We start from the raw sequence: 26,289 nt of genomic DNA, 5'->3' as shown, positions 1-26,289 counted from the left end.
GCAAACTGGTTTTTGATAGGGGACTGAAGGTTGGTTTGGGCAGTGGTGAGGGTGTCGACTGATTGGCGAAGAGTGGAAATGCAGGTTTGGTGAGCTTCTTGGGTAGAGAGGAGGGAGGTGACGGTGTCTTGGGTATCCTGGAGTTGGGTTTCCAGGTGGTCATGGTGAACATCCATGGAGATGGTGGCCGGGCTCGGCTCGTGGGAGGTAGCTGTCCCAGAACCCATTGTGGGCTCTAATAACAGAATGATGGAGCACACTGGGTGTGATCCTTAAAATAAAAAGACAGAAGTTGGAAAAAGGCGTAAATGAGTGAATTGTATATTCTTCTGGTGGGTTGGGCTGTAGCTAGGGTAGAGACTGGTCTCATCAGTTAGTTGGAGGGTCAACCGGAAATAGTTGAAGAAAGAGAGGAATTGGAGTTTACCTGTGAGGCTGTGAGAGTGGAATTTGGGATTTGGGGGAAATGTAAATGCTGGAATTTAGGGAGGATAGAGGAAGTGTTTAGAGAGAGAGAGAGAGAGAGAGAGAGAGAGAGAGAGAGAGAGAGAGAGAGAGATGGCGACTTGATCTGGGTTGGAGAGAGTCAGATCTAATGGAGGTGGGGCGGAGCTGTGGGGAGGGTGGGTTGGAGGTCAAGCTGGAAGGCAGGGGAAATGGGAGAAGATGAGTTGAAAAAAAAATATATATTTTAATAAATAGATTTTTTTATTGTCTTTTCATTTATTTTATTAATTTTGTTTCTTAAGTGGAGTCCACGTCAGTTAAAAAATGGGTCCCACAAATGCTATGTAGGTAGATAACGGATTTTTTTACGATCTCGCTAACGGAGGGGGCAAATTATAAGTTTTCTGCGACATTGTGTATGTACTTATAATTGTCCCCAAAATCGAGTATGGAATCATAAATGACCCTATAGGTTGGGGGGCTTTCTGTAGTTTGTTTCTTTTTACATCTCCAATTTACATCTTTTGCAATGGAGATGCTCTAACAGTTTCACCAAGACCAAGGTCTAAAATATCGGTGATATCGGAAATATCGGTAAGCCAAAAACACGGAAATTTCAATGGAAATATCGGGATATTATCGATATCGATAAAAATTGAATAGAAACCACGGAAATTGTAAGAAAAACTTGAAAATTTTTATTGAAACTTTGCAGGATGTTTATTTAGTCAATTATCTATTAGTTTATCATAAAAAAATTGGAAGGAAATGCATTGCATGATGAATTTAACTGATTTAAGTTGATTATATAGCGAGCTGGCAAACACTGTGAGTGTAGAAAATATGTAGTAATTAATGAAAAAAGATTAAACACACCATAATCATTTATATATAATGAATTAGTACAATATTTTACACTTTATACAATGCATGGTAAGATACATGGTCAAAAGAATTCAAAACAATTTGTTTCTTGCAAAAAAAATTCAAAACAAAACCATTTATATATATAAATATTTTAGCATATTTTCACAAAAATATAAGTGATATAGTTGTTAAGGTGTTGAAGGAGTAAAATGGGAGGGGTTCGAATCCCTTTGGTGTCTTTTTAATATAGAAATTTATCCTATATAATAAATATTAGCTTACAGACATTTCAAAAACGTTATAAATATTACACGCCAAAAATATAATCACAAACACGTACGCAGCTGAGTTGGATAAGGCGCTGGGCTGTTTGTTACAGAGGCAAGGGTTCGAATCACTCCATGCTCAACAAGATAATTTTCAGCATTTTCCAAGTATTTTTGGGTCAAAGTATCGCGAGAATATATCTCTAAATTATCACCATTTCAGCTTGGAAATTTCAGTCCATGACCAAGACTAATGCAAACAACGCTATCAATCCAGTGGCAGAATGGCGACTATAAATATAGACCAAACGAAACGTACGTACCAAGTGGCAGAAATTTCAACACAAAAAGATCAAACATTGTCAATCGTTCAAATGCGGACAGTGACAGACCATCAACTAACCCATAAAAAATAAGTGAAACACCACCCCGTTCATCGCACATGCAAATTCGCAAATGCCCAGAAAAAAAAATGTTTTTAAACACTTTGCTTGTCTTCTTCTTCCTCTTCCCATTTTGCACATCCATTGACACCATAGCAGCGAACCAGCATTTGAAAGATGGTGACTTTATAGTTTCCAAAGAAAACAACTTTGAATTAGGCTTCTTCAGCCCCGGCAACTCGAGCTCTCGCTACGTTGGGATTTGGTATGTTAATAAGTCTGAAAAGGCAGTGGTTTGGGTTGCAAACAGAAACAAACCCATCAATGATACCTCTGGTGTTCTCACAATCAACAGGTACGGAAAATTGGTTCTTTATGCTCACAATATTGACAACGTTTCTATTTGGTCAACAAATGCGTTGGTCGAAACCACAAGCACTTGCGTAGCTCAGCTTTTAGATACAGGAAATTTAGTGCTTTTACCGGATAGTATTAGTAAAAGTGAAAGCTTTATATGGCAGAGTTTTGATTATCCTACAGATACTCTACTTCCAGGAATGAAAGTTGGGTTGAATTGGAAAACTGGGATGGAATGGGTTTTAACATCTTGGACGTCCCAAAATGACCCTGGAACTGGGAACTATAGCTTGAGGCTCTATTCAAACCAGACTGCTACGGCCCAATATTTTCTGTACAAGGGTTTGACCAAATATTGGAGAAGTGATCCAGGGCCATGGCCCAATTTTGTGAGTAATAATGAAGAAAGGTATTATTTCCTTTTAACTGATAACACCTCTGTAATTAGATCGGTGTTGACGGATTATGGGATACTACAACAACTGAGATGGAATGATGCTGTTAATCAATGGGAGGAACATTGGGCTGCACCAAAATACCGGTGTGACCGATATGGACAGTGTGGGGCCAACAGCAAATGTAGCCCTGACAATTTTGATGTGTTTGAATGTGAGTGCCTACCGGGGTATGAACCAAAATCTTTGAATGATTGGAACCGGAGAGATGGGTCAGACGGGTGTGTGAGCAAGCGAATTGGGGTGTCAAACTGTGGGGATGAGGATGGGTTTGTGAAGGTGGCGCGGGTGAAAGATCCGGACACATTGAAAGCAGCACAATTGTTGCCAAATACTGGTGCCAATGAGTGTAAGCAGGCGTGCTTAAGCAATTGTTCCTGCACGGCGTATATTAGCATAGGATGGGAAGGCCGCATTGATTGCATGGCATGGTACGGTGAGTTGTGGGACATTTTAGTACACACGGAGCTAGGGCGAGATCTATATGTTCGTGTGGACAAAATGGAATTAGGTACTACTTCGCTTGCCAAGGAAAATTCAATTGTAAATTTCAGAATCTGTGTGAAACTCACTGGACTAGTTTTGGTGTCCACATGGGTTCTCTTTTTCATGGTTTCTAATCCTTTGTCTCACTCTTTTGTGTAGCTGAGAATACCAGAAAATCAAAAGGTTTTCTCAAAAGTAGGGGCTTGCTGGCTATTCCAATGGCGGCTGTTGCATTGGTACTAATCATTGGGTTTGCCTGCTGGTGGCTTAAGAAAAAGAGGAAGATGAAAGGTATGAGAAGTACTCATCTGCTTTGAATTGTTTAACTGTTTCATCTAAATAAAAAGCAGTGTGCTCATAAAAGTATGGAATTGGTCATAACACTTTTGCATTCTGACTGAACCACTCCGCTTCAATAGGATCCATATGCGCTGTGTTAAATTTCCATTTTCTAGTGTGCAAACAGAACACTAGGGAGAAAATGAATGCTAATATGCTTTTTGTGATAGCAAAGATTTTGTGGAGGCGGATGAACTTGAGGACACTAGGACACACCCAGAGATGCAATTTTTCCATCTGAGCGCAATAATAGTAGCCACAGGCAACTTCTCTCCTGTCAATAAACTTGGCCAAGGTGGTTTTGGCACTGTTTATAAGGTAAGTTCTAATATCAAAGTCCTAACATTTCATAATTGAATGATTTCTTCTGAGAAGTAGAAAATAGTCTTCTTCTCAAAGCTCTATAATAGTGCTGAACCATAACTTCAGGGTCAGTTAGCAAATGATCAGAAGATTGCTGTAAAAAGATTGTCCAAAACTTCAGGACAAGGAATTGAAGAATTCAAAAATGAAGTTACACTGATAGCCAGACTTCAACACAGGAATCTAGTGAAACTTCTAGGCTGTTGTATGAAGGGTGAAGAAAGGATGCTAGTCCTGGAATACTTGCCGAACAAAAGCTTGGACTCCTTTCTTTTTGGTATGTCTAAAGGAAATATTCATTTGTACATCCCATTTCTAAAATTTGGAAGAAATTTTTTTAAGCTTCTTACTAAAGTATATAACATTCAAATATCTCAATGTAGATCACACAAGACGTTCCTTGTTGGATTGGAAAAAGCGCTTTGAAATTATCAACGGTGTTGCTCGTGGGATTCTGTATCTTCACCAGGATTCAAGACTTAGGATTATTCATAGGGATCTAAAAACCAGCAATGTTCTTCTAGATGCTGAGATGAACCCAAAAATATCAGATTTTGGCACGGCAAGAATATTCCATGGGGACCAATTGCAGGATAAAACCAACAGAATTGTTGGAACATAGTAAGAACTATACTTGCAATCACACATTCATGGATTAAATCACCATAATCTCACCTTTCATACTCATCTTATTATTCTTTGGTTGTAATGCAGTGGATATATGTCACCTGAGTATGCAGTGTTTGGAAGATATTCAACCAAATCAGATGTCTTCAGTTTTGGGATCATATTATTGGAGATTGTGGGTGGCAAGAAAAACAATGGCCCTTATCAAGAGGACCATTCCATGAACTTGATAGGACATGTGAGCAACACAAACTTTGCCAACAATTTCCCCTTTCTTCTTACTTCATACTCATCCCTTCTGAAAATGTTACTGTCAACAACTACAGGTTTGGCAACTGTGGAGAGAAGATAGAGCCTTAGAAATTGTGGATTCATCACTAGAGTCATATCATTCTGATGAAGTCATGAGATGCATTCAAGTCGGGCTCTTGTGCGTGCAAGAAGACTTAGAGGACCGACCAACCATGTCAGCCGTTGTATTTATGTTGAGTGGTGAAGCATCTCTACCATCTCCTCAGCAGCCTGCATTTGTCTTCAGAAAAAGTTCCCGCCTGCATTTATATTCTGTTAACGACTTGACAATAACCAAAGTTGAAGGTCGATAATGATTCGTGCTCTTGCTTCCACAATATCAAAATGTTATTTGTTTCATTGACCGTCATATGGTACCGGTATTGCATAATGTGAACTTTTTGAAAGAGAGTGATGAATTTGAAGATGCAACATAAACCACAAATTGAAATGTATAAATTGATTTCTACAATCTTCAAAATATCCCCATTTGCTGGGCCCCACATGCTGAAAAGGAGGACGGAGAATGCAAAAGTGGTGGGCTCCAAACATATAAAAGGTGAGATAGTTACCAAAATACCAGAAATATCATTTTGCTTCAACTTGATATAAAATTATTTTCTTGTATGTTCTTTTTAGGACAAACTACAAAAAAACCCCTAACCTATAGGGTCATTTACGATTCCATACCTGATTTTGGGGACATTTACAAGTACATACACAACGTCGCGGAAAACCTACAATTTGCCCCCTCCATTAGCGAGATCGTCAGAAAATCCGTTATCTATTTACGTGGCATTTGTAGGACCCATTTTTAACTAACGTGGACTCCACATAAGAAACAAAATTAATAAAAAATCTATTTATTAAAATAATTTTTTTTTTTTAAAACTCATCTTCTCCCATTTCCCCTGCCTTCCAGCCTGACCTCCAACCCACCCTCCCCACAGCTCCGCCCCACCTCCATTAGATCTGACTCTCTCCAACCCAGATCAAGTCGCCATCTCTCTCTCTCTCTCTCTTGGTTTCACCTCCATGGGCGTCTTGTGTGGTCACTCAAGGTCTCATTTTGGTCAGTCATAAAATGTTGATCTTCGAGTCTGCGACTCAAGCTTGTGAACTTTGTTCTTTGATTCAAAATTACAGATCTGCAACTATGCTTGTTCTTTGATTTATTTTATTTTATTTTTTGTGTTTGAGTATCAAGAATCTGGTTGCAAGGCCCCAAACCTCTTATTCGAACACGACCTTGTGCCACCCAGATCTAAGCAACAAGTCGAGTCGCCAACCAGCTCCCAATTAAAGTTACATAACAGATCTCTACGCAATGCACCTAACAAACCAACCAACCCAATTGTCCAAGACAAGAGAAGCAGAAGCAGATCTTAAGCTCCCTCCTAAACTCCTATTTCCATTTATATCACCAAACAACGTAAACAAAACAAAACAGAGGATCAATTTTTCCTCGAGGACATCAAAACCCAGGGAAATTTCAAATACGGACAAGAAATGGAATCCCAAAAACGGAACCAAACAGCGGATCTCGTAATCCGTGGCTGTTAGTTGGAGGGTCAACCGGAAATAGTTGAAGAAAGAGAGGAATTGGAGTTTACCTGTGAGGCTGTGAGAGTGGAATTTGGGATTTGGGGGAAATGTAAATGCTGGAATTTAGGGAGGATAGAGGAAGTGTTTAAAGAGAGAGAGAGAGAGATGGCGACTTGATCTGGGTTGGAGAGAGTCAGATCTAATGGAGGTGGGGCGGAGCTGTGGGGAGGGTGGGGCGGAGGTCAGGCTGGAAGGCAGGGGAAATGGGAGAAGATGAGTTTTTTTAAAAAAAATTATTTTAAAAAATAGATTTTTTTATTGTTTTTTCATTTATTTTATTAATTTTGTTTCTTATGTAGAGTCCACGTTAGTTAAAAAATGGGTCCCACAAATGCCATGTAGGCAGATAACGGATTTTCTGACGATCTCGCTAACGGAGGTCGGTAAATTATAAGTTTTCCACGACGTTGTGTATGTACTTATAAATATTCCCAAAATCGAGTATGGAATCATAAATGACCCTATAGGTTGAGGGGCTTTCTGTAGTTTGTTTCTTTTTACATCTCCAATTTACATCTTTTGCAATGGAGATGCTCTAACAGTTTTACCAAGACTAATGCAAACAAGGCTATCAATCCAGTATTTTATCTCTTTCTTTGGGTCAAACAGTATTTAATCTCAATGGTTGACTAATTGAATCAGTCAACATCCAAGACTTGAGTTTACTCCAGAATGGCAACTATAAATATAGACCATAAATACATGGCTGGCTGCGCGAAACGTACGTGATATTTAAACCAAGTGGCAGAAATTTCAACACAAAAAGATCAAACATTGTCAATCATTCAAATGCGGACAGTGACAGACCATCAACTAGCCCATAAAAAAATAAGTGAAACACCACCCCGTTCATCGCACATGCAAATTCGCAAATGCCCAGAAAAAAAAATGTTTTTAAACACTTTGCTTGTCTTCTTCTTCCTCTTCCCATTTTGCACATCCATTGACAGCATAGCAGTGAACCAGCATGTGAAAGATGGTGACTTTATAGTTTCCAAAGAAAACAACTTTGAATTAGGCTTCTTCAGCCCCGGCAACTCAGGCTCTCGCTATGTTGGAATTTGGTATGCTAATAAGTCTGAAAAGGCAGTGGTTTGGGTTGCAAACAGAAACAACCCCATCAATGATACCTCTGGTGTTCTCACAATCAACAGGTACGGAAAATTGGTTCTTTATGCTCACAATACTGAGAATCTTTCTATTTGGTCCACAAATGTGTCGGTCCAAACCACAAGCACTTGTGTAGCTCAGCTTTTAGATACAGGAAATTTAGTGCTTTTCCCAGATAGTATTAGTAAAAATGAAAGCTTTATATGGCAAAGTTTTGATTATCCTACAGATACTCTACTTCCAGGAATGAAAGTTGGGTTGAATTGGAAAATTGGGTTGGAATGGGTCTTAACATCTTGGAAGTCCCAAAATGACCCTGGAACTGGTAACTATAGCTTGAGGCTCTATTCAAACCAGACTGCTACGCCCCTAATTTTTCTGTACAAGGGTTTGACCAAATATTGGAGAAGTGATCCAGGGCCTTGGCCCAGTTTTGTGAGTAATAATGAAGAAATGTATTATTTCCTTTTAACTGATAACACCTCCGTAATTAGATCCGTGTTGACGGATTATGGGATACTACAACAACTGAGATGGAATGATGCTGTTAATCAGTGGGAGGAACTATGGGCTGCACCAAAATACCGGTGTGACCGATATGGACAGTGTGGTGCCAACAGCAAATGTAGCCCTGACAATATTAATATGTTTGAATGTGAGTGTCTACCGGGGTATGAACCAAAATCTTCGAATCATTGGAACTGGAGAGATGGGTCAGACGGGTGTGTGAGCAAGCGAATTGGGGTGTCAAACTGTGGGGATGGGGATGGGTTTGTGAAGGTGGCACGGGTGAAAGATCCAGACACATCGAAAGCAGCACAATTGTTGCCAAATACTAGTGCCAATTGGTGTGAGCAGGTGTGCTTAAGCAATTGTTCCTGCACGGCATATATGAGCATAGAATGGGAAGGCCGCATTGATTGCTTGGCATGGTACGGTGAGTTGTGGGACATTTTAGTACACACGGAGCTAGGGCGAGATCTATATGTTCGTGTGGACAAAATGGAATTAGGTACTACTTCGCTTGCCAAGGAAAATTCAATTGTAAATTTCAGAATCTGTGTGAAACTCACTGGACTGGTTTTGGTGTCCACATGGGTTCTCTTTTTCATGGTTTTCTAATCCTTTGTCTCACTCTTTTGTGTAGCTGAGAATACCAGAAAATCAAAAGGTTTTCTCAAAAGTAGGGGCTTGCTGGCTATTCCAATGGCGGCTGTTGCATTGGTACTAATCATTGGGTTTGCCTGCTGGTGGCTTAAGAAAAAGAGGAAGATGAAAGGTATGAGAAGTACTCATCTGCTTTGAATTGTTTAACTGTTTCATCTAAATAAAAAGCAGTGTGCTCATAAAAGTATGGAATTGGTCATAACACTTTTGCATTCTGACTGAACCACTCCGCTTCAATAGGATCCATATGCGCTGTGTTAAATTTCCATTTTCTAGTGTGCAAACAGAACACTAGGGAGAAAATGAATGCTAATATGCTTTTTGTGATAGCAAAGATTTTGTGGAGGCGGATGAACTTGAGGAAACTAGGAGACACCCAGAGCTGCAATTTTTCCAGCTGAGCGCAATAATAGTAGCCACAGGCAACTTCTCTCCTGTCAATAAACTTGGCCAAGGTGGTTTTGGCACTGTTTATAAGGTAATTTCTAATATCAATGTCCTAACATTTCATAATTGAATGATTTCTTCTGAGAAGTAGAAAATACTTTTCTTCTGAAAGATTTATAATAGTGCTGAACCATAACTTCAGGGTCAGATAGCAAATGATCAGAAGATTGCTGTAAAAAGATTGTCCAAAACTTCAGGACAAGGAATTGAAGAATTCAAAAATGAAGTTGCGCTGATAGCCAGACTTCAACACAGGAATCTTGTGAAACTTTTAGGCTGTTGTATAAAGGGAGAAGAAAGGATGTTAGTCCTGGAATACTTGCCGAACAAAAGCTTGGACTCCTTTCTTTTTGGTATGTCTAGAGGAAATATTCATTTGTACATGCCATTTCTAAAATTTTGAAGAATATTTTTTAAGCTTCTTACTAAAGTATATAACATTTATTTACTCAAAAGCCAAATATCTCGATGTAGATCACACAAGAAGTTCCTTGTTGGACTGGAAAAAGCGCTTTGAAATTATCAATGGGGTTGCTCGTGGGATTCTGTATCTTCACCAGGATTCAAGACTTAGGATTATTCATAGGGATCTAAAAACCAGCAATGTTCTTCTAGATGCTGAGATGAACCCAAAAATATCAGATTTTGGCATGGCAAGAATATTCCATGGGGACCAACTGCAGGATAAAACCAACAGAGTTGTTGGAACATAGTAAGAACTATACTTGCAATCACACATTCATGGATTAATTCACCATAATCTCACCTTCCATTTTTATCTTATTATTCTTTGGTTGTAATGCAGTGGATATATGTCCCCTGAGTATGCAGTGTTTGGAAGATATTCGACCAAATCAGATGTCTTTAGTTTTGGGATCATATTATTGGAGATTGTGGGTGGCAAGAAAAACAATGGCTCTTATCAAGGGGACCATTCCATGAACTTGATAGGACATGTGAGCAACACAAACTTTGCCAACAATTTCCCCTTCCTGATTACTGCTCATATTCATCCCTTTCTGAAAATGTTACTGTCAACAACTACAGGTTTGGCAGCTGTGGAGAGAAGATAGAGCCTTAGAAATTGTGGATTCATCACTAGAGTCATATCATTCTGATGAAGTCTTGAGATGCATTCAAGTCGGGCTCTTGTGCGTGCAAGAAGATTCAGAGGACCGACCAACCATGTCAGCCGTTGTATTTATGTTGAGTGGTGAAGCATCTCTACCATCTCCTCAGCAGCCTGCATTTGTCTTCAGAAAAAGTTCCTGCGGTGGTGGTTATCTATCAAGTCCACAAGGATTATATTCTGTTAACGACTTGACAATAACTAAACTTGATGCTCGATAAGGATTTAGGCTCTTGCTTCCACAATTATCAAAACGTTATTTGCTTTATTGACCTTCATATGACATAGTGGCACTGCATAATGTGCCCATCACCTTAATACAAATTTCTAATCTATCCATTCATGTGAACTTTATGAAAGAGAGTGATGAATTTGGAGATGCAACCTTTAGATAAGCCACAAACTGAAATGCATAAATTGGCTGTTACAATCTTCAAAATATGACATTACACAGCAGATTGTTGCTCTGGGCACGAATTTACACCATCCTCTTCAGTCTTGTGGCCACAACAGGTTTTATTTGTGAGCTTCTTGTTTTTTCTTTATATCTTGACAATTGTACATTGCAAAATGTGACGCCACCGTTGGAAATTAAACCCTGCTGGGTGATTCTTCGTGCTCACGAGTGCCAAGGCTGCAGTTGAACTTTCTGTGGAGTCGGTGTTTTGTTTCTGGCTTTTTGCTTGATAAGTTGGGTTTTTCCCATGTCTTTGCTCAGCATGTTGAGCTTGCCCTTCGTTTACTTGCGTTCTGGTTTGGTGTACTTGGTTTAGGCCCTTTTGGTTTAATGTACTTGTTTCTTCACCCCAAAATAATTGTGAAGTCATACCTTTCAGAGAAAAACTTAAAGTGTACGTGAACGTATAGACCGTTTTTCTCTTTCTTTGTCTCTCATCACCTCATGACTTCTGATTCCTTTGATACAAAATTAACCACAGATTAAATATACACAAGAAAATCGTGTTTGTGTAAGATGTATAAACATGCTTGATAAGGTCATACCTTAACTACCTACCGTCTAACGCTGCGATCGTTACTTGGTCTATAGTGCGGGATCCTTCCAACTTGCTTGAAGATGAGTCTGTTTGACCTGCAGGGTTCCTTCCTAGGCAAAAACCAGGGGTTTTAGGCTGGGGCATTTTTGCATCTGGACTGCTCAACATGAAAACCACAGAGGACATTGTAGGCCTATCTACCACATGCTCTTGGACGCATAAAAGGCCAACTTGAATGCATCTCAACACCTCAGAGGGGCAATATGAATTCCCAAGTGATGAATCTACCATCTCCAACCCCTTTCCTTCTTTCCATTGCTTCCAAGCCTGCAACACAATCCAAGTCATTTCTTTGTTACTTGTGAATCTAATGAAATGTAATTACAATCTGTGCGCTTTTTACTTACACAGTCTAGGAGGTTTGGTTTATTGTCTGAATAATTAAAAAATCCCTTGTTCTTTTTGCCACTAATAATCTCCAACACTAGAACACCAAAACTAAAGACATCTGACTTGGTTGAGAAGAACCCATCCATTGCATATTCAGGAGACATATAGCCACTGCAGATCACCCAATAAAAAGAAGTGAGATTAGTATATTGGTCAGCTAATTGGGTTGACCTCATCAGCAAAATAGAAAGCTTATGATACTCACTATGTTCCTACTACTCTTCTTGTATGAGATTCGTTCTGATCTTTACCAAATATTCTAGCCATTCCAAAGTCTGATATCTTTGGGGTGAATTCTCCATCAAGTAAAATATTGCTTGCCTTGAGATCCCTATGGATGATTCTAAATCTTGAATCCTGGTGAAGGTAAACAAGTCCTCGAGCAATCCCACAAATAATGTTGTAACGCTTTTGCCAATCCAACGTAGACCTTTTTTCTCTGCCTACAACGATTTTTGACTTACTTTATAACAACTTTAATTAACTATTAAGTAAAGATAATTAAATTTGAGGCACTTACTGAATAAAAAGGCATCCAGGCTTTTGTTTTCCATGTATTCATAAATCAGCATCTGTTCATCCTTATCAATGCAGCAAGCAAGCAGTCTAACAAGATTTATGTGCTGAAGCCTTGCAATTAACTTCAATTCGTTCTTGAATTCTTCAGTTCCTTGTCCAGAGTTTTTTGAAAGTCTCTTGACAGCAATTTCTTGACCTTCTGTCAATGTCCCCTGGCATTAGCCACACATAAATCTGTCAGGTCACCTGAAAAATATATATATATCAATCGAACTTGGGGGAGGGCGAGAATTCGAACTTGGGACATTAGTGTAAGGGTAAATATTCTTAGCCACTTCAGGTGCATATGCAGTTTCTTTTATACATGATCTAGTGATTGATTTCTAACCAAATGTACTTGCCTTGTAAACATAACCGAAACCACCTTCTCCGAGTAGATTTTCATCAGAAAAGTTATTAGTAGCCACTGCTACAGTGCTGAAATCAATCAATGCCAACTCTGGCTCATCATTGATCCTTTCACCCGAGTAGAAGTCCTTACTTGTGAAAACAACCTCATTTAGCAGAAGAACTTGGCTTCTTCCATAAGGACCTGTTCAGAAACAAGCAAAAAAATAGAAAAAAAAACACTTGGTAGGTCAATATCTAAAAGTTTTGCACTCATTTGTTGAACATATAGAATTACGTTAATAGGTACGTACCTTTTGGTTGTGTCCTTGCATTGTGGCTAATACGTAAATTCCTCTTCCATACAATGTAGAAACCAAGTCCTGCTAGAAGAATGACAAGACCAACTATAGCGACTACAATTATGATTGCTAGTTTTTCCTTCCCATCACCACCTGAAATGAACATAATTGTAGTTAGTGATAGTTGATGTTATTAAAAAGTAGTCTGAATAATGGAAGGTACCTATTTCTGACCGTGCCAATCGAACATAGAGATCTTGGCCACCATCTGCATATACCCTCATGTCCATTAGCTCCCCAAACCACATGACGCAACCTCTCCCTCCGTTTGAAATCTCCATGTTACAATAAGCAGTGCAAGAACAGTTCTCCAAACACTTCTCTTTACATGCCTCAAGGCTCATGTCCCCATCCACAAATGCACCCCCACTCTCAGGCAATTTCACACTCCTCAACCTCAAGAACTTGTCTTTCAGGCATTTCAATTCTCGTTTTCTCACACATCCATCAAACCCATTTCCCAAATTCCAAGCCTCCAAATTCTTAGGCTGAAACCCTCTCACACATTTACACACAGGTGAAGCATTTGTGTCACAAATACCAAATGGACCACACTCTCCATAGCTGTCACATTGGTCCTTTGGGGGATACTGAAATATATTCCACATCTTTGTGTTCTCAACCCATGTAATCTGTTGAACGTCCCCATTTGGACTCACTGTCAAGCCTGAATATTCAAGTTCCAATTTGTTCTGTAACGAAAACGAGTAGTAGACCTCATCTTTTTTCGTAACGAAGTTGAAATCAACACCATGCTTCGAAGCACACATTTCCGGCACACCACTAAATATCATCCCATTCCAGGGGCCGGTTCGAAAGTTTTTGACATGTTTGTGCCAAAGGAAAATCTCCGGGAAGCCACGGTAATCTAGTTTGATAGAAAAGTCCCCTGTTGATGGGTCCTCTGAGCTTTTCCATGAGGTCAAGTACCTGTTTAAACCTGTGCTCAAGTTCCATCCAAGCTTCATATCCGGAAGCAGAATGTGTGTGGGATAATCAAAGCTCTGCCAGAAAAATGTTTGGCTGTTTTCGGTTCCTTCTTTGATCACAAGATTGCCTGTATCCAAAAGCAGGACATTTGGTCTCAAAACTTCGGTGTGATTGGAGGACCAAGTGACATTTCCAGATGGATCAAGAAGGACAATGTTTCCATGATCACCAGTCATCAAAAGAGCTCCTGATGAATTTGAAAGTGGGGTGTCTCTGTTGGCCACCCAAACAACTGTTCTGTTTTGGACATTTTTGTACCATATGCCCAAGTACCAGCCTGAAGTATTGCCTGGCTTGAAGAAACCCAACTCAAAGACTTCACAGGGGGAGACAATGGTCATGTTTCCTTCGACCAATACATCTGGAGTGAAAGATAAGTCGTCTTCTAAGCTGGCAATTGGGGAGAGAGTAAGTAAACTGTTGAGGCACAAAATGGTGAAAAACAGAGACTGTTGCTTTGTTAAAGCTCTCATTTTTTTTTTCAATATCTCCTAGGGCGAAAAGGAAAACAGAGCTACTTTCACTCTGGCTTTTTATGTATTTTCTTGGTCTCTTCTTCAACTATGGCAGCAATATGGGCCAAAAATGGTTTTTTTTTTTTAATTAAAATAATTTTTTTATATTTTACTTGGGGTCTTTTACATATTCCCAATCTTTCGGATTCTCAATCAAAGATCAAATTTGGGGTTTCCCAAATTGTGGTTCGATCTCATCTTGATTTGATTAACTTTTGCAAACTTGTATGTCTGCATGATTTGTCCCAATATTTACTTTCCTTAGCTTCATCTTTCTCGATTTACTTGAATTGAAATTGATCACTTACATTTGATTGCTTTCCAAATCCACTTGGTTTTCAAAACATTTCGACTAAAATGTTTTTATTTCGCAGGGTTAAATTAAAGTAATTGAACAACTTTAAGAAAATTGGCATAATTATCTATCTAGCCCGCTTAACTAATTTTTCGTAGACATTAATTTATTTTTCATAACAGGTAGTATTATATTATAGGGCTCGACAGGCTTCATTTGGGAAAAAGAGTCTAGCCCGCTTTCCAATTTTTAATTCTAAAAATCCTATTTTCCTTTTTCAATGTCAATTTAAGATTTGGTTGGTAGTGATGGATTATTTGATTCTTTCTTTAATTCCGTTATTACCATTTAAGTGGATCTATGGCGATCTATAATAAAAATAATAATAATGATATATCACACCAAGAATAAGACAAAGTATCCACTCAAGAAAGGTCCAGTCTAGTATCTACGTTTGGGAAAATCTTCATTTACTGTCCCAATTCCAAGAGAGAAAACGGGTTCTTTCTATACAGAAAGGAAAACCTTCTCAATGTGTGTGAGGAGAAATCGGGGGCCCATCTCTTCTTTTGTTTTTTCATCAACATATAAATGCAATTTTCTTTCTCAAACCCTAACTCTAACACGAGCCGTTTTCCAGTCCCTCTCTCTCTCTCGCTACTCGCGACCTCTCTTCTTCTTCAATCCTCATCTCTCTCGCTCATAGCACCATCATGATCTCGTCCCTGATCTTGGAGAATCCAAAATGGCGTTTTTTTTCTCTTCTAGGCACAGCACCCGCCTAGCCGCTCGCCTAGCACCCGCCTAGACTGCCTAGCGCCTACCCAGCTCTTGCCTAGACCACCTAGCGCCACCTAGCCCGCCTAGCCCCTAGCGACCTCCTAGACCGCCTAGCCCCAGCCTAGGCCATTTATTCAGTAATATTAACAATATGAGTGACAGTGTGTTCAATGATATAACTTTTAAAGAAGATTTTCGAGAATTGGAAAAGAAAGAGATGATGCTTACATTGCTCCCACAACCTTGTGAGTATTTGCTAGACTCCTCTACGTGCCTTGAACGATACGTGCCAATGCAAAATATGAAATTTTTGGCTTCACATTCTCATCCAAGAGAATGTTACTGACCTCCAAATCTCTATGTATTACCTTCAAACAGGAATCATGGTGGAGATAAAGAAGCCCTCTAGCAGCACCCGGAATACTCTTCAAGCGTCGACCCCAATCAAGCACTGCTCCTCCTGTCATTGGAATTCAAAATATAACAGTAATGTCATTAATACATCCCAATCCCATGCACTTCAAAATGAAAAAATTGACCACCACTAGGTAACAAAGAGCAATGAAACTAACTGAATAGAAGAGTATCCAAGCTTCCGTTTGGCATGAACTTGTAAATTAGTAACTTCTCATCATCCTGGACAGAGCAACCCATGATCCTAACAAGATTTTTATGTTGCAGTTTGGAGATCAACAACATCTCATTCTTGAACTCTTCTATGCCTTGCCCTGAGCTACTAGATGGTCTTTTTACTGCTATTTCCTTCCCTTCTTGCAGCTTACCCTACATTGCATAATTGCATTCATGTTTGTATCTTCTAGTAGAAGTTGTAGGCATGTAGCTGTAGTAATACTAATATTTTCCAATAGAAAAAGATAAAATAATTTAAAAATCACCTTGTTAACAGGGCCAAATCCTCCTTCCCCGAGTTTGTTTGTGATACTGAAATTGTTCGTAGCAAGTAATATGTTATCAAAATTATAGATGAGTAACTCTGACCGATCATGCTGTCTGATATATTCTTGAAGAGTGTCACTTGAATTCCCAATGGTATCATTCAATTCAATGAACTTTCTTGTTACTTTGATGTTTCCTGATTTGGTGAATGTAACAAACAAATAAGGAGTACTCAGTCAGAGCAAAACACTGAAAAGTAGGAGCAATTAATTACCCCACTTTCTTGTTACGTGGATGGTTTTGCTTGTGCAAGTTACTATTGCATGCAAAGCTGTAACACCTTTGATCCCCTGAAAAGAAGGAGATATTGATGTCAGACACTCATTTAAAATAGAACGAGCTGCGTGTAGAGAGCCATGGCGAGTAGCTAGGAACAAGGGAGACCCGTTAGCGTGATTAACAAGACAACACAGTTGAGGATCAGCTTTCATTAACAGAATCACCGCACTAAAGTGATCATATCGAGCAGCAATATGCAATGCTGTATCCATTTCCGAATTTTGCATTTGAAGTAGTGGCATTTCGTCATGAGTTTCAGCATAAGTAGTGAGTTCGCTCTCCTCATCATCAACGCGTAGTTTTTTCGCATGGTTGATGAGGAACTCAACTCCTTCATCACAACCAACTCTAGCATCAACGTGGAGGGGAGTTTCACCCTTGTTGTTGGTCGCCCAAAACAATGGCGATTGAGGTGGGATTTGTTTGAAGAAATCCATGTGCTTGAACTCAGCGGCAATGTGAAGTATATTATTGTCCATAGGCGTTTTCTGATGGAGAAGATCATCTGGTACGTCAGCATCTTTATTTTTTCTCAAGAAACCAACGTCACCTGACCTTGCTGCCTTATACAAGGACGGATCCATGTCTATCAAGTAACGTTTATTGATATTTTAGTGGCTGCTATATGTAAGCATCTGTAAGTGTGAGAATAAAAGGATCAAGATGACTTGTGATGAACTGCACAAACAAAAAACATATATACAAAGATTATTCCAATGCGAGAGAGTCTTTTCAGATTCTTTGCTCTTGGTCTTAAAAATATTGAATTCTTGTCTTCTCTAGGGTGTATCTTCTAGTAGTCTCACTGGACTGGATTGGACTTCAATTAAAATGGACAAGAGTCCTATCATAATTTCAGGGAAGAAAGTATCACAGGGATAATCAAAGCTTTCCCAAAAGATTCCTCCAGATATATGATCTCTCAAAATGAAGTTTCCGGTGTCTAAAAGCACTGCTTCCAAATTATTCAATGAGGTGGTGACACTGGTTGACCAGACAGTGTTTTGTTTTCCATCCACAAGCCTCAAATTTCCATCAATGCCCGTTCTTAGACTCAAAAAGGGGTTTGTAACTGCAAGTGTGGCCTCTCTCTGTTGGCCACCTATACGATTCGACTCTTTGCCTGAATTACCATATTCCAATGTATTGTTTGCCTGAATTACCAGGACTAAAGAAGCCCAATTCAAAATTTTGGTTGGTAGAGAGGTTAAATCTAGATGCCATGCAATGCAACTAATTTTCAGTTAAATATATACACAAACAGAAGGGAAGAGGAGTTGGTTAAAATTGCAGGGCTGCACGCATGGGTCTAACGCCTAGAGGAGTAATCGGGGGCCCATCTCTTCTTTTGTTTTTTCAATCAACATATAAATGCAATTTTCCTTCTCAAACCCTAACCCTAACATGAGCCGTCTTCCAGCCCCTCTCTCTCCCTAAGACTTCTTCAATCCTCATCTCTCGATCTCTCGCTCATAGCACCATCGTCATCTCGTCCCTGACCTTGGAGATTCTAAAATGGTGTTTTTTTTTTCTAGGCGCTGCGCCCGCCTATCCCGCCCGCCTAGACCGCCTAGCGCCCATCTAGACAGCGTAGCTTCCGCCTAGACCGCCTGGCCCTCCTAGCGCTCGCCTAGCTACCGCCTAGCCCGCCTAGCCCCCGCCTAGACCGCCTAGACCGCCTAGCCCCGCCTAGCTCGCCTAGAGAGATGATGCTTACGTTGTTCCCACAACCTTGTGAATATTTGCTAGACTCTTCGTGCCTTGAACGATAAGTGCCAATCCAAAATCTGAAATTCTTGGGTTCATGTTCTCATCCAAGAGAATGTTACTGACCTTCAAATCTCTATGTATTACTTCAAACAGGAATCATGGTGGAGATAAAGAAGCCCTCTAGCAACACCCTGAATAATCTTCAAGCGTCGACCCCAATCAAGTAGTGGGTTCGCTCTCCTCATCATCAACGCGTAGTTTTTTCGCATGGTTGATGAGGAACTCAACTCCTTCATCACAACCAACTCTATCAGCAACGTGGAGGGGAGTTTCACCCTTGTTGTTGGTGGCCCAAAACAATGGCAATTGAGGTGGGATTTGTTTGAAGAAATCTATGTGCTTGAACTCAGCCGCAATGTGAAGTATATTATTGTCCATAGGCGTTTTCTGATGGAGAAGATCATCTGGTACGTCAGAATCTTTATTTTTTCTCAAGAAACCAACAGTCAACTGATCTTGCTGCCTTATACAAGGAAGGATACATGTCTATCAAATAATGTTTATTGATATTTTAGTGGCCTGCTATTTGTAAGCATCTGTAAGTGTGAGAATAAAAGGATCAAGATGACTTTTGATTTTTCATGCACAGAGCGCACGAGGCTTGTATCCCGCAGTGATGATTGTAAGGTAGTCTCAAAATCTTTAAAATCTTAAACCAAGTCTTATATTATACTTAGGTGATCTGAAATGTAATGCAGTACTCGTTTCCTTTTGGAAAAGCAAAGAAACATTATGCTGCACACTATATTCTGTTTCTTCTATTTATTAAAGAGTTATTTACACTAACAACCCCTAAGGGGTAAAATGCTATACTCACTATTTGCCAGTGACTATTCCTAGTGGGTATAGTCGAGATGTTGTTAACTATTCTACTAAGTTTTTTATATGCTTGACCTTAAGGCTTGCTGGTTTAGGCTACCAGAATAAGTGATATACGCTTGTATCTGGTTTATGCAGAATATGCAAGTTTGCGTATATAGGATGCTGAATTGATGCGTTATGCGTTATTCAGTTCTCGTATTTCAGCTGTGGAAAAATTAATATGTTAATTTTGCAAGAAAAAATTAATGTATGCAGAGAAATATTGATATGTCCTTCCTTGTGTAATTTTGACGTTACATATTGGTTGTCGAATTGTTTAGTATGTTTTAGCAATGCCAATAATTGTGGTGTATGCTTGAGTTAAGGTTTGGCTAACAATACTTAAATATTAGATGCCCCATACTTTGGCTGCGCTCACAGTTTACCACCTACCCCATCTGTAATTTAAGCTGACTAGCTATTTAAAATGATGCGTGTCCTTTCAGCTTTTTTGGTGCTCAAGGAATGTTCATTGAAGACTAACTATGCTGTCCTCTATTCTCTGTATAACAAGCAGGTAAAAGTTCGGTGCACACGGCAGGAAAGGAAACTAGCTAGTGTTCTAGACATTGACATGAAAGCGAACATTTGTTGCTTTAAGTATAATCCTTTATCTATAGCAACTGCATTGCGGACCGGTATATATTACATGAATCGGATTTGTACGTACGCTTTGAAAGTAAGATATTGGGTCCCCTGTTGATTATCTTGCATGAGACTAACTCCATTTAGAGTAAAATGCACCTAATTCTGGCACCCCTATGAACTTCAATCCATTTCATTGGCCACAAGCCTCAAATTTCCATCAATGCCCGTTCTTAGACTCAAAATGGGGTCTGTAACGACAAGTTGCCTCTCTGTAGGCCACCCATACGATTCGACCATTCGACGTATGGAGTCATTCTTATACCATATTCCAATGTATTGTTTGCCTAAATTACCAGGACTAAAGAAGCCTAATTCAAAATTTTGGTTGGTAGAGAGGTTAAAGTTTCATTTTGCAAGATATGTTTGGATGGAGTTAAAATGTGAGTTGCAGCAGTAGAATGAAACGAAATGAAATCAACTTGTGCAAAGAGAAATATGGACAAGAACAGCATGCTGAAAATTGGAGATGCAATCATTTTCCTTGAAAGGTGGCACTTTGTGAGTGAGTATTTTCAGTTTTTGCTTTTGGTCTACCTATTGGAAAAATGGCTCACCTAAGGATACAAGTGTGTTTTGGCGCTGAAAGGATGATTTTGAATCTGTCTAAAAGCGACCGGTCGCTGGACATTTGCGACCGGTCGTTTTGAAGCAGATTCGAAGTCTGGAGCGAAACTGAAGAGCGACCGGTCGCTAGTTCTTTGCGACCGGTCGCAGGAAGCCCAAGCGACCGGTCGCGTAGCATTTGCGACCGGTCGTTTAGAAGCAGATTCAAGGTCTGGAGGAAAAACCAAAAGCGACCGGTCGTCCCAGTCGAGCTGTGACGATTTCTTACGTGTTTTCAACTGTGTTTTCGATGGCTATCGCTTTCCACAAGATTTCAGAGGCTTAGTGGGTCACTTCTGAGTTAAATGAACGTTGACTACCTGCTGGATAGTTGGGAGAGCACTCATGGCTAATTGGTTATCTTATTTCAAAGAGATCACTCTCCATTTTCTGGTGTAAGGGGGAGGTGGCTGAGTTGGATTCTATTTACTTACTTGATCTGACATTTAGTCTAAGTGGTGACTAAAGGGAAGAACGTGGAGGACAAGCTGATATCTTATCTCTTGTCTATTGGCTTGTGTAGGAAATGGGGTGAAGTAAGATAACACAAGAGGAGAAAACAAGTTGAATAATTGTAAGTGGAAGAAGCTGTAATTCTGAGTTGAGAGAGTTAGAGTTTTTCAGTTTGTCAAGATAGCCAAGGGGAGAGCAAGAGAGTTCTCTAAGTGTATCAAGGTGTTGAGCAAGGGTGTGAGAGAAACAGATTGTGAGGGTAGTGTTCTAAGGGGGTTTCCTTTGTAAACCAAAATTGTAACCTATCTTCATTAGTGAAATTTCTCAAGGTGATCACCAAAGAGGATGTAGGCAATTTGCTGAACCTCTATAAACACTTGTGTCATTTGTGCTTGGTTAATTTGTGTGTGTGTGTAAGACTCATCCATCATTGAGTTCTTTGTCTAAAGTCCATCAACAACAAGATCTTAAAAGGGCAGTGAGTTAGTCATTAATTCACAACACTACCAACCCTTCAATCTTTGAGACTTTTGACCCAATAAAGGCTAAAACATTAGGCTTAGGATATAAAAAATGAATGGCTATACTGTGGGCATGTTTTGCAACCAAGGATTGACAGCTTGGAGTTTATGTGGATCTCTTGCAATCTCTAATAAGAATAATATGATATATTACACTAAGAATAACAATGTAGACAAAGACAAAGTATCCAATCAAGAAAGCTCCAGTCTAGTATCTACGTTTGGGAAAATCTTCATTTACTGTCCCAACTCCAAGAGAGAAAAGGGATTCTTTCCTGTACAAAAAGGAAAACCTTCAATGTGTGTGAGAAGGAAGAACACTTGACAAAAAATGGCCAAAAGTCATAGCATTGTGATGTATGCAACAATATGCTATTGTTTATCGTCCTTGAATCAATGTTATGGTAGCTTCATTTCCAGAGTAGATATTGTCATACTGTGGTTGAGAATCAGAGACTGACTTTTGGACAGTAAATATAGGCCGGTTAGGTTGCGGACAATCTGTCTCGGTACTTAGCATGGAAATTACATCTGGCATGGTTGGCCTATCTGCTGCATTGTCCTGTACACAAAGAAGACCAATATTCACACATCTCATCACTTCTGACGGTGAATATGAATTTGCCAATACTTGATCAACCAACTCCAATCCCCTGCCTTCATTCCATGAGTGCCATGTCTGACAAAATTTCATGTATGTTTGGCCAGAATTGTTAGACTCTGCTGCATTTAGCTTTATATATATATATATATATATATATAGGTTGCTTAAGCTGTATGAAAGAAAAAATTTCGCAATAAGATTTAGAGTGTGAGCTTACATAAGCTAGGAAGCCTAGTTGTTGGTCACTGCAATAGAAGCTGGTATTCTTTTTGCCACTAATAATCTCCAATAGCAAGACCCCGAAGCTATAGACATCAGATTTTTCAGAAAACATCCCGCCCATGGCATACTCCGGAGACATATAGCCACTGCACAATCAATTGAGTAGTATTAAACTGACGAAATTGCTTCTTTGTTTATAGTCTTGAGAAAAATGATACCAGAAAAGTTAAATCTAGATGCCATGCAATGCAACTAATTTTCAGTAAATTATGAACACAAACAGAAGGGAAGAGGAGTCAGTTAAAATTGCAAGGGTTGTATATTGAAGCGCTAGTACAACTCGATTTACCAACATGTCAATCCCAATGTTCGAAACAAGGTGGTAGGCGAGCTGCAGGCAGGGGTCTAACGCCTAGAGGAGTAATCAGGGGCCATCTCTTCTTTTGTTTTTTTTTCATCAACATATAAATGCAATTTTCCTTCTCAAACCCTGACTCTAACACGAGCCGTCTTCCAACCCCTCTCTCTTGCTCAGACATAACCCGAGACCTCTCTTCTTCTTCAATCCTTATCTGTCTCGCTCATAGCACCATCGTCATCTTGTCCCTGACCTTGAAGATTCCAAAATGGCGTTTTTTTTTTGTAGGCGCTAGCGCCCGTCTAGACCACCTAGCTCCCACCTAGACCGCCTAGCCCGCCTAGTGCTTGCCTTCCCCGCCTAGCCCATTTATTCAGTAATATTAACAATATAAGTGACAGTGTGTTTAAGGATTTAACTTTTAAAGAAGATTCCCGAGAATTGGAAAAGAAAGAGATGATGCTTACATTGTTCCCACAACCTTGTGAGTATTTGCTAGACTCTGCGTGCCTTGAACTATACGTGCCAATCCAAAATCTGAAATTTTTGGGTTCATGTTCTCATCCAAGAGAATGTTACTGACCTTCAAATCTCTATGTATTACCTTCAAACAGGAATCATGGTGGAGATAAAGAAGCCCTCTAGCAACACCCTGAATAATCTTCAAGCGTCGACCCCAATCAAGCACTGCTCCTCCTGTCATTGGATCTACAATGCACCAATTCAAAATATAACAGTACTTCATTAATACATCCCATTCCTATGCACTTCACAATGAAAAAATTGACCACCACTAGGTAACAAAGGGGAATGAAACTAACTGAATAGAAGAGTATCCAAGCTTCCGTTTGGCATGAACTCGTAAATTAGTAACTTCTCATCATCCTGGACAGAGCAGCCCATGATCCTAACAAGATTTTTATGTTGCAGTTTGGAGATCAACAGCATCTCATTCTTGAACTCTTCTATGCCTTGCCCTGAGCTACTAGATAGTCTTTTTACTGCTATTTCCTTCCCTTCTTGCAGTTTACCCTACATTGCATAATTGCATTCATGTTTGTATCTTCTAATAGTAGTTGTAGGCATGCAGCTGTAGTAATACTAATATTTTCCAAAAGAAAAAAGACAAAATAATTTTAACAATCACCTTGTAAACAGGGCCAAATCCTCCTTCCCCGAGTTTGTTTGTGATACTGAAATTGTTTGTAGCAAGTAATATGTTATCAAAATTATAGATGAGTAACTCTGACCGATCATGCTGTCTGATATATTCTTGAAGAGTGTCACTTGAATTCCCAATGGTATCATTCAATTCAAAGAACTTTCTTGTTACTTTGATGTTTCCTGATTTGGTAAATGTAACAAACAAATAAGGGGTACTCAGAGCAAAGCAAAACACAGAAAAGTAGAAGCAGTTAATTACCCCACCTTCTTCATCATAGCAAGTCTATCAAGTTCAGAAAATCAACCAGTAAATATGCTCTTATAAAGCTACTCATGGATTTGATTAATACTTTAGAGAGAGATCATTCTCTTACCCGTTTGTTTCGCTCGCAACCTGTGCAAAATGAACACTATGGCAACCAAGACACCCATAAAACAAATAGCTACTGTGAGGCTAACAATTATCCTTGTTCGCTTTCCTTCACCTGAAAAAATGAATTTGTAATACATAAAGTATGAGACAGAAGAGTGAACAGATATGGCTAGTGCAAGCAATATTATCACTTACCAGATTCTGTGCGTAGGCGAATAAAAAGATCTTGTCCAGCAGATGAAAACTCCTCAACATCAATAATGTCTTTGGACCAGACCAAACACCCTATATTATTAACATATGTATAGGCCAAGCAAGAACAATTATCTAGACACTGTCTCCTGCAGTTTTCAGCACTCAAAGACGAAATATACTCATGAAAATCTGGTAGTTTTACACTTGACATCTTCCAAAACCCATCGTCATTTCCTCTCGAAGCAACTGACTGATTTGTGTTACTCTCACAAAACAATTTGGCTTTCCTCACACACCCTCCTGTCCTGTTTCCTTTGCTCCATTCCTCAAGTGACTTGGGAACAAACCCTTTCAAACACTTGCAGATTGGAGATTCAGAAGCTTTGCAAGCCCCAAAAGGTCCACATGCTCCATAATTGTCACATGGACTCTTCGGGGCTTCCCAGAAAGTATTCCAGTTCTCGCCATGTTTCGAATAGATAAGCTTTAGTACACCCTCTGAAGAGATGTCAATATATGCTGCCACAGTTTTTTCAAATAAACTAAAAGAGAAATACTTTGTTCCCAGTTGCGCATTTTCATCTAGATAAAATCCGCTTCCATATTGATCATCCATTTCGGGTACGCCAATGAACTTTGATTTATCCCATGGCCCGCTTCTCCAGTTGAGAGTTGATCCATTGATCCAAACCACCAACTGTGAAGGCACCTCTGGTGTCAATCCAACCAAGAATATCCCAGTTGATGGATCACTCTCACTTTTCCAGGCACTCAAGAAATTCCTCTTTCCGGATTTACTATCAAATCCCAGCAGCATACTAGGTAGAAGTGTGTCACTAGGATAATCAAAGCTCTCCCACAAATGATCAGCTGCTCCTGCATTGACTTTGACAACAAAGTTTCCATCGTCTAAAAGAAGGGCAGCTGCTGAACCATTAGATGGCACTGAAACATTATTTGACCAAACAGAATTCTGCTTCCCATCTACAAGTTCCAGAGTCCCATTGCTGCTAATTCTCAAACTAGCCACGGTGTCTGCAACTGCAAGAGGCTTTTCTCTGTTGGCCACCCACACAACTTTACGAGGAAGTATATTCTGGTACCATATCCCCACATATTTATTAGCAGCAGAATTATTAGGACTAAAGAATCCCAACTCGAATAAGTTGCCTGGGGAGACAATAGTTTGTCCCTCTGCTAATGGTCGCGACGGAGTTATGTCATGAACTTGAGCACAACACTGTAATGGAAGCAAGTTGAACAGCAACAGGATGAAGGTGGAGAAATTTAAAGCACTAAAACCTTCTTTTCCAATATCCATTTGCATCCCAGTATCTTCTGTTCATCAAAAACAACTTTGGGCTACTGTCCTTCAAGGTTGTTAGCTTGTCAGATGCAAACTTTATCAGTAGCAAATGGATCATGGATGCACATTTTTGAAGCTTGTTAGCTTTCTTACCCAAGAAGGGGTATCTAATTTCTGTTCTCTCTATCCTAGAAACTTCATCTTCTCTGGTCGAGATGGTCAACCTTGGCAGCCTCCTCATTTCAGTACTTTCAGGATTGGGTTGATACAAGTTGTTGTAATGGCTTTTTTCTTATGCTTAGTGAAATTCAACTACTATATCCACTTGCCTTGTCTTGCCTCC

The 26,289-nt window shown here is 39.6% G+C and overlaps 4 protein-coding genes across 9 annotated transcripts; 2 read left to right on the top strand and 2 right to left on the bottom strand.

Moving 5' to 3' along the window:
* Nucleotides 1–1,661: 1,661 nt before the first annotated feature.
* LOC110752887 (G-type lectin S-receptor-like serine/threonine-protein kinase At1g11410) lies at nt 1,662–6,038 on the top strand. The gene is made up of 7 exons (XM_088252717.1): nt 1,662–3,286; nt 3,421–3,552; nt 3,776–3,918; nt 4,030–4,240; nt 4,347–4,584; nt 4,678–4,828; nt 4,917–6,038. Exons 1-7 carry the CDS (start codon nt 2,023–2,025, stop codon nt 5,193–5,195), a joined length of 2,418 nt encoding a protein of 805 aa, XP_088108843.1. The 5' UTR covers nt 1,662–2,022; the 3' UTR covers nt 5,196–6,038.
* Nucleotides 6,039–7,247: 1,209 nt separating this feature from the next.
* Nucleotides 7,248–10,698, top strand: LOC110752888 (G-type lectin S-receptor-like serine/threonine-protein kinase RKS1). 3 transcript variants are annotated; one of them, XM_088252710.1, is made up of 8 exons: nt 7,251–7,640; nt 7,826–8,608; nt 8,744–8,875; nt 9,099–9,241; nt 9,353–9,563; nt 9,667–9,922; nt 10,016–10,166; nt 10,258–10,698. In XM_088252710.1, the coding sequence occupies exons 1-8, from the start codon at nt 7,538–7,540 to the stop codon at nt 10,558–10,560; spliced, it is 2,082 nt and encodes a 693-aa protein (XP_088108836.1). In that variant the 5' UTR covers nt 7,251–7,537; the 3' UTR covers nt 10,561–10,698. The 3 variants fall into 3 exon arrangements, with proteins under 3 accessions (XP_088108835.1, XP_088108836.1, XP_088108837.1); XM_088252709.1 differs by having other exon boundaries at nt 7,248–8,608; XM_088252711.1 differs by having other exon boundaries at nt 7,359–8,608; nt 9,685–9,922.
* Nucleotides 10,699–11,197: 499 nt separating this feature from the next.
* On the bottom strand, nt 11,198–17,452 carry LOC110752876 (receptor-like serine/threonine-protein kinase SD1-8). Its single transcript, XM_088252469.1, has 13 exons — nt 17,033–17,452; nt 16,804–16,879; nt 16,529–16,725; nt 16,205–16,415; nt 15,907–16,092; nt 14,639–14,705; nt 13,216–14,525; nt 13,005–13,145; nt 12,705–12,895; nt 12,305–12,515; nt 11,990–12,227; nt 11,742–11,895; nt 11,198–11,661 (listed from the first exon to the last, which is right to left on the bottom strand). Exons 1-13 carry the CDS (start codon nt 17,450–17,452, stop codon nt 11,347–11,349), a joined length of 3,717 nt encoding a protein of 1,238 aa, XP_088108595.1. The 3' UTR covers nt 11,198–11,346.
* Nucleotides 17,453–21,760: 4,308 nt separating this feature from the next.
* Nucleotides 21,761–26,250, bottom strand: LOC110752882 (G-type lectin S-receptor-like serine/threonine-protein kinase At1g61370). Of its 4 annotated transcripts, none has more exons than XM_021953635.2 (7): nt 24,641–26,249; nt 24,447–24,557; nt 24,056–24,252; nt 23,730–23,940; nt 23,376–23,616; nt 22,546–22,696; nt 21,761–22,286 (listed from the first exon to the last, which is right to left on the bottom strand). In XM_021953635.2, exons 1-7 carry the CDS (start codon nt 25,965–25,967, stop codon nt 22,104–22,106), a joined length of 2,421 nt encoding a protein of 806 aa, XP_021809327.2. In that variant the 5' UTR covers nt 25,968–26,249; the 3' UTR covers nt 21,761–22,103. The 4 variants fall into 4 exon arrangements, 2 of the variants coding, with proteins under 2 accessions (XP_021809327.2, XP_088108832.1); XM_088252706.1 differs by having other exon boundaries at nt 21,764–22,403; nt 24,641–26,248; XR_015835460.1 differs by lacking the exon at nt 21,761–22,286 and adding an exon at nt 22,904–23,268 and having other exon boundaries at nt 22,556–22,696; nt 24,641–26,250.
* Between the last annotated feature and the right edge of the window lie 39 nt (nt 26,251–26,289).

The sequence above is a fragment of the Prunus avium genome, chromosome 4, assembly GCF_965620075.1.
Source record: "Prunus avium chromosome 4, drPruAviu1.hap1.1, whole genome shotgun sequence".
Classification (NCBI taxonomy): domain Eukaryota; kingdom Viridiplantae; phylum Streptophyta; class Magnoliopsida; order Rosales; family Rosaceae; genus Prunus; species Prunus avium.
Note: the sequence above shows the minus strand (reverse complement) of the source record. Positions and strands in the feature narration are given on the sequence as shown.